Source organism: Mandrillus leucophaeus, unplaced genomic scaffold (genome assembly GCF_000951045.1).
Source record: "Mandrillus leucophaeus isolate KB7577 unplaced genomic scaffold, Mleu.le_1.0 Scaffold395, whole genome shotgun sequence".
Taxonomy (NCBI): Eukaryota; Metazoa; Chordata; class Mammalia; order Primates; family Cercopithecidae; genus Mandrillus; species Mandrillus leucophaeus.
The window spans coordinates 2558930-2566373 of NW_012104198.1; the positions used below are offsets into that span (position 1 = coordinate 2558930).

At 51.6% G+C, this 7444-nt stretch overlaps 1 protein-coding gene across 1 annotated transcript in view; it reads right to left on the minus strand.

Moving 5' to 3' along the window:
* Positions 1–2321: 2321 nt before the first annotated feature.
* The window catches only part of TBC1D25 (TBC1 domain family, member 25), a 25897-nt gene continuing 20774 nt past the window's right edge, over positions 2322–7444 (minus strand). Inside the window, exons 4-6 of the mRNA XM_011991419.1 lie at positions 5907–6034; positions 5590–5778; positions 2322–5319 (exon numbers count right to left, since the gene is read on the minus strand). Coding sequence (XP_011846809.1) covers positions 3958–5319; positions 5590–5778; positions 5907–6034 — 1679 coding nt within the window. The 3' untranslated portion in view covers positions 2322–3957. The remainder of the gene's footprint in view (positions 5320–5589; positions 5779–5906; positions 6035–7444) is intronic.

Genomic DNA, 7444 nt, shown 5'->3' on the forward strand with positions numbered 1-7444 from the left:
TCTGCCACTACACCTGGCTAATTTTTTGTATTTTTAGTAGAGATGGGGTTTCATTGTGTTAGCCAGGATGGTGTCATCTCCTGACCTCGTGCTCTGCCCACCTCGGCCTCCCGAAGTGCTGGGATTACAGGCGTAAGCCACCACGCCCAGCCCTATATTCTAATAGTTTTTATTTATTATGTTTATTTAAAATTTTTCATCTGTTTCAATACTTCTGCTTCAGATATTATACGTTACCCAGTGTAGGAGCCTGCCTCCAATATAGCCCCCGATGATTCCTGCCTCATGGTATTCATGCCCTGTATAGTCCCCTCCCATGTTGTGCTAGGGTTGGTCTATGTGACCAATAAAATACAGTAGAAGTGATGGTCTGTCTTTTCTGAGGTTATGATAGACATTGTGGCTTCTGTCTTGGTCACGGTCTCACCTGCTCGTTAGGATGACATGTTGTGAGGAGCCCACGGAGATGCTCAGGTGGTGACAAACTGAAGCCTCTTGCCAATGGCCCTGTGAGTGGGCCATGTTGGAAGTGGGTCTGTCAGCCAAGTGAAGCCTTCAGCCGACTGCAGTCCTGGCTGTCAACTTGAGTAAAACGTCAGGAGAGACCGTGAGTCAAAACCACCCAGCTAGGCTGCTTCCAGATTCCTGACCCTCAGACACTGTGATAGTTTTGTTGTTGTTGTTGTTGTTGTTGTTTTGAGACGGAGTCTCACTCTGTCACCCAGGCTAGAGTGCAGGGTCACAATCTTGGCTCACTGCAACCTCTGCCTCAGGGTCACAATCTTGGCTCACTGCAACCTCCGCCTCCCGGGCTCAAGCAATTCTCTTGCCTCAGCTTCCCAAGTAGCTGGGACTACAGGTGCGCCACCATGCCCAGCTAATTTTTTGTATTTTTAGTAGAGATGGGTTTTTACCATGTTGGCCACGCTGGTCTCAAAACTCCTGACCTCAGGTGATCTGCCTGCCTCAGCCTCTCAAAGTGCTGGGATTATAGGCGTGAGCCACCGTACCCACCCCAGAAACTGTGATGTTTTAAGTGGCTAAGTTTGGGGTAATTTATTATCCAGCACTAGAGAATGTCCAGTTTATTTTTCTTTGGTGGAAGTCATACTGCCCTGGTGTCTGGTTATTTTGGTAGTTAACTTACACACCCCTGAAATTATCTGCTCTCCTGGCTGATAGAACATACTGAGGAAAGGCTGAAGGCCAACTCGAGTCAGCTCAATGACCTGGAGCTCCAGGGGTAAAAGGATGTGTGGGAGAGGAGCCAGAGGCTGAACAGCCACAGGCACCACAGAAGCACAGTTATCCCGCTCACTTGCTCTTTGGACACCTGACAATCCCCCTAGCGTGGGATTCATCTTTAAACCGTCGGGGAAAAACCGCTTTAAGAGGTGGCAGTCTTGGCTGGGTGCGGTGGCTCACGCCTGTAATCCCAGCACTTTGGGAGGCCGAGCCGGGTGGATCACCTGAGGTCAGGAGTTCAAGACCAGCCTGACCAACAAGGTGAAACCCTGTCTCTACTAAAATACAAAAATTAACCAGGCGTGGTGGCAGGCACCTGTAGTCCCAGCTACTTAGGAGGCTGAGACAGGAAAATTCCTTGAACACAGGAGGTGGAGGTTGCAGTGAGCCGAGATCATGCCACTGCACTCAGCCTGGGTGACAGAGCAAGACTCTGTCTCAAAAAAAAAAAAGAGGTGGCAGTCTCCTTAGGTGTAATCCACCAGCCTGGGTGTCTGGAGTGGGAGAAGTGGAGGACTGACTTCCTCTGGCTGCCTATTTCTTTCCCCTGCAGGGCCCTTGCTGCCCTGATCCTAGTTCCCCAGACATGTGTACCAGTGGTTTGGATGACTAATGCAATGAAGGGGGCAAACAACGACCTCCCCAAGGCAATCTAGGGGAGAGGTGAGAGCCAGAACGTAAATCTCTTTTTCCCTAACCTATCCTCTGTTTACTGCCTCTGGCCATCCGCCCATCTGCCCGTCAAAACACACACCAGTGAAAGACAGTCTTCCATTTCCCCATGGGTCTCTCATTGCTATGTTGCAATTTCTGGAACCCATGTTTCCCTCTCTAGTTTCTCCAGAGTTGGTTTCGGGCAAAGGAATCAGTAGCTTGTGCTGTCTGCCATCTTTGCAGGAACCAGAAACTCCAAGTATCCTAGAGGAATAGTAGAGGTTTCTGCCTTTCAGGGTATCTGAGCCTCCTATTCACAGAAAGGACTCTTCTGTCCCTCAGAGGTCCCAAACTACCATCCACAGAATTGGCTTGTCTGGTCCTTCAAACACCTGAGCTCATTAATCACAGAATGCATCCCAGAGGGTATTAGCTGTTTACTGAAAAGAGAGACATTTCAGGACCTCAGAAGGCCAGACACTCCCATAGGTTGGATGGCCCTTTGGGGAGTCTGAGCCCATTTCCACAAAATGCACTCGTAAGACCCACACACAGTGCTTGAGCCCCCTAGACACAGAATAGTCTTGTCCTGCTCTTCAAGGGACTGGGCTCTCATCTGAGGAATAGTCAGCTTCCCCCCAATACTGGGGGTGACGGGAGCCTTTTAAGGGTCATCCCCAGGTTTGTATGGCATTCTTGGGGCAAACAGCAGAGGGAATGACTGCCCTGATGCCTCCTTATCTCTGGCAGCATTGCCTAGTGCAACAGCTCAGGCCACAGCTCAGCCCGGTTTACAGCCATACCATCTGGAACATGCCAGATCCTGTCTGACCTCTGAAGCTAAGCAGGGTCAAGCCTGGTTAGTACTTGGAAGAAGCTGGTGTGGCTAGACCGTGACCTGAGAAGCCCAGTTATTTCACCCATCCTTTGTGGATGACAGCACCTGGCCTGTGAGAGAATCCCATCCTCTGAGCATGTCAGTGGGAAAAAGGACCTTTTTTTGATCATTATCCTCCAAATAATGAAGTGAATTCTATTATGGCCTGCGTTTTATCAGTGTTTGATGTTTCTCCATATTAGTGAGATGGAGAAGGTAAATAAGTGGTTTCTATTGCTGAAATGGTTAAGACAGGTGCTGTGAGCTGGAATCCCAGTTTAGGGCCCCTAGGCATGGGCTAGGCCACAGTCCTTCAAACTGGCTCCAAAGCAAGTGACAAGAATAGGAGCCCTAGATCCTTTTGTAATTCAACAATGTGATGACTGGGCTTCCATGCTCATGTGTGAGACGTGCCTCCCTCAAACCTTGTTCACATCTGCACGGTACCTGTCTGAAGTGGAAAACAAAAAGGAGACTGAGGCCCCTGCCCAGGGCTGCCAGCATTGGTGCATAAACATCACAGAGAGGTCAAGATCCTAGAAATGGTGACGTGAAATGCCAGGGGTGGCTGGTCCAACATTTCTAAGTAGCCCATACTTCCCTATCTCAGTAAAGAATCTTGTCCTTTTTTGAGCCAGGAACTCTCTTATCTCTCATCCAGGGTGATGTCCTGAAAACATATATTCACAGCCATAATACAGACCCTTACAGGCAGATGGATGTACCAAAAAAACAGACTCAGGCCTTCCTCAAGCAGTGCCCCACCTGGGCTCACCTTCAGGAACCGATTCTCAGCATCCACTCTCCCCATCACAAGGGGGAAGCTGGAGCCTCTCTCCACCAAGTGAATTATTTCCCCTCCATCAGGTAAAGGGCCCCTGAGGACTCCATCTACAGCAAAACCCAGGGAGGAGGCAGAGAAACACACAAACCACAGTGACCTTCATGTGTGCAAAGTATAGTTGTTAAAAACAAAACAACAGAAACAGAATAAAGAGGCGTGGCCTCTGTGGGGCAGTGCCTAAGCAGAGCTCCACATACTTAGACCTGGGGAGGAAGGGATCTATGCTCCAACAGGTCTAGGGCTGGCAGGCAGGGAGGGAGGTGGGGTCTCATGTGTTGGCCCTCATGGCAAAGAATGGAGATCTGGTAGAGCCAATGGAGGGCTGGAGAAAGCCTGATCAAGATGCTGCTGTGGCCTCAGCCCCCTCCTCCGAGTCCCACACCTCTGACTGCAGGTAATCAGCAAAGAGAGCCCTGGCCCGGCGCAGGACACGCCCCAGGTGGTGTTTTCGCACGAGGCGGTCAAAGTGCATGGCCAGCTCGTTATAATCCAGCCCATTGCGCATGATGTGGTCGCGGTGCTCCAGCAGGATGGCCAGGCAGAGGAACAGCATGAATGGGTTCCCCCGGCCAAACTCCTGGGGTGGGGGCAGGCCCATTGGTGGTACAGGTGGCAGGGACTTTCCAGGGTCTTTCGGGGAGCCTACCTCTCGCATCAAGGGGGATCCTACAGCCATATCACCAGTGGGAGAGGGCTCCTGGGTGGATGGTGGAGATGAGGAAGATGGGGAATCAGGGTGGGAAAAGGAGGAGAGCAGTGGGTCTGGGGAGTTCAATAAAGGCTCGGAGAGGGACTTGGAGCTGATAAGGGCAGCTGGGTGGGGCAGCTGGACCAGAGGGTCCCTCCTGGAGCCCATGTTATCCCTGAGTTGCTGGAGGCCATCCAAGCTGGCCTGTCTCAGGAGACGCCCCCCACCACCAGGCCCCTGACTGGCTGTGGCCAGGTGGTCAACAGCATCTTCAAAGGTACTACCTCCTCCACCAGCAGGCCTCAGCATGTGCCTCTGTCGCACGGGCCACCCCCTGTGGCCACCAAAACCAGTGTCTGCCACTTGGCTGGGGGGTCCAACCAGCTCTACCTCATGTTCAGGAGGATCAGGGGGCAGCGAACTCCAGGTGACCTCAAGCATGCGGAGGGCGTCATCAAAGGCAAACTCACGCTTGAGCTCCAGCAGCAGCCAGCGGTAACAGAAGAAGAGGTCATCAGCACCTGCCTCTTGCAGGTATTGGTAAAAGTCAGGGTCAGCGTGTCGCAGCAACAGCTTCAAGTGTGCAAACTTGGTGGCCATGGCGCGGCCGTCAGGGTGGAAGTTGGCGGCCAGGCGCTTCATGATCCCACAAAAGCAAACAAAGGCATGGCCCTCATGGTCCATGACGGCAAGGATGGGTGAGGCAAGGTCACTCATGCCCTGGCAGTAGGACACCTGTGGGTGGGTAACGGCATAAGTGGTGAGCAGGTCGTGCAGCGCCCGTAGATGTGGGCCATCCTCAGGTCCCGCATAGTAGGGGTGGGCCCGGTCAGTGCGCAGTACATCCTTGAGGACTGTGCTGCGGATGAACTCCAGGTCCTCAGGGCTCGCTCGCTGGGCCCACTCGCTCTTGAGCTGCTCATACTCGCGGCTCTTGCGTTTCATGTAGTCCATCCGCTCTCGGCCTGTCAGTCCATCTGGATACACGTTCAGCAGGTACCGCCACACCACCTGGCCAGGGGTGAAAGGGATGAGGCTGGAATTCTCCAGATGAGCCACACCCCAGTGTCTATCAGTCGCCACCCACCCACCCTCCTTGGGCCTCTGTCTTCCTTCTGATAAGTCTGCTAGGCCTCCAACTGCTCACCCCTCCCTAAAGAGAGCTTCGTGCCCTGGAACATCTCCACCCTCGCCCACAGCAGTGTGGCTGACTGCAGGTGTCTCAGGAGCAGTTAATGAGTGCAGCAGTGATGGACCCAACAGATGACTGAGGATGCTCACCTTTCGCAGCGAGGGCTCCACACCGCCATGATAGATCCGCAGGCGCAATTCCTCGGGTCGGGAGAGTTGGCCCTCGTGGTTCAGGTACGTGTGAAACTCAGCATCGCTCAGGGGTGGCTTGAAGGGCTTGACATCTTCCCCATATGACCAGCTCAGCACTTGTTGGACCTTAGACAAGGTACGGCCCACCTACGAGAAGGAAGGAGGGATCAACTGCGTGGAATAAGGGCAGATGCCAGCCAGCATGCTGAGAACCAGGGTGCCAGGTAGGCTCTGCCCTCCAACCACAGCTGGGTCCCCAGGGTCCCTGAAAACACCTGAGTGAGGATGGACTGTGTAAAGGGCAGGGCAGCAGTCGTCAGTGATGACCGTTTCTCAGCCAGCAACACGTCGGAGCCAATGACATCTTTGGGGCTGATAATGTCCCAGTCTTCCAGCAATGGGCCTGGGCAAACAGAACAAAGTGCTATGAGAATGGGGATGATAACCCAGACCTCAGGGCCAGTTTCCTCTCCTTCTACTGAAGCTGGGCTACCTGCAGGGGAACAAACGACTCCCAGTCCCTCTTCCTGTATCATCCAAATCATGTAAAAAACAAAATCAAACCATGAACAATTCTTTTGTAGTAGATGTCTCAGTAAATGGCTGGGCAGCCTCTAATATTTTAATGATATAAAGTAATATTTATTGAGCAGTTACTATGTGCCAAGCACTAGGACAAGTGCTCAACAGCAATATAGGGAATAATAATACTAGCTAATGCTTCCATAGTGCTGTGTGCCAGGAACTATTCTGAATTCTTTGCAAATACTGACTCATGCAATAGTCACTTCAGTCCTATCGGTTGAGTACTACATTACCATGACTCTCTTTGAGGAAACAGGCACAGTCACAATAAGGTACTTGCCCAAGGCCCCTTAGCTAGTGAGTGAAAGAGTGGAAATTTGAAGGCCAGGCCCAAAGCTCAAGAGCCCAAACTCCTACTCTCATATTCTTGCCAGTCCTCCTCCCACAAACAGTGCACACTAATATTACCATTCTCATTTTACAGACGATGACAAAAAGGTTTGGAACAAACAGTAAGTGACCAAGATTCTACAGCCAGGAAATAGTAGGGCTGGGATATGAACTTCATTCACCCTAGTCCAGAGCCCAGACATACTTTAGAAATAAAATATTTGTGCAAAAGTGGAACAGGTATGCAGTACATGCTTTTTTTTTTTTTTTTTTTTTTTTGAGACAGAGTCTTACTCTGTAACTGAGGCTGAATGCAGCGGTGTGAATGTGGCTCACTGTAAACTCTGCCTCCTGGTTTCAAGTGATTCTCCTGCCTCAGCCTCCCAAGTAGCTGGGATTACAGGTGCCTGCCACCATGCCCAGCTAATTTTTGTATTTTTAGTAGAGACGGAGTTTCACCATGTTGGTCAGGCTGGTCTTGAATTCCTGACCTCACGTGATCCACCCGCCTCGGCCTACCCAAAGTGCTGGGATTATAGGCGTGAGCCACCGCACCCAGCCTCTTTTTTCTTTTTTTTTTTGAGACGGAGTCTCACTCTGTTGCCCAGGCTGGGGTGCAGTGGTGGGATCTTGGCTCACTACAAACTCCACCTTCTGGGTTCAAGCAGTTCTTCTGCCTGAGCCTCCCGAGTAGCTGGGATTACAGGTGCCCACCACCAGGTCCAGCTAATTTTTTTTTTTTTTTTATAGACAGGGTTTTCCCATGTTGCCCAGGCTGGTGTGCAACTCCTGGCCTTAGGTGATCCACAACCTCCACCTCCTGGGTTCAAGTGATTCTCCTGCCTCAGCCTCCCGAGTAGCTGGGATTACAGGCATGTACCACCACGCCTGGTTAATT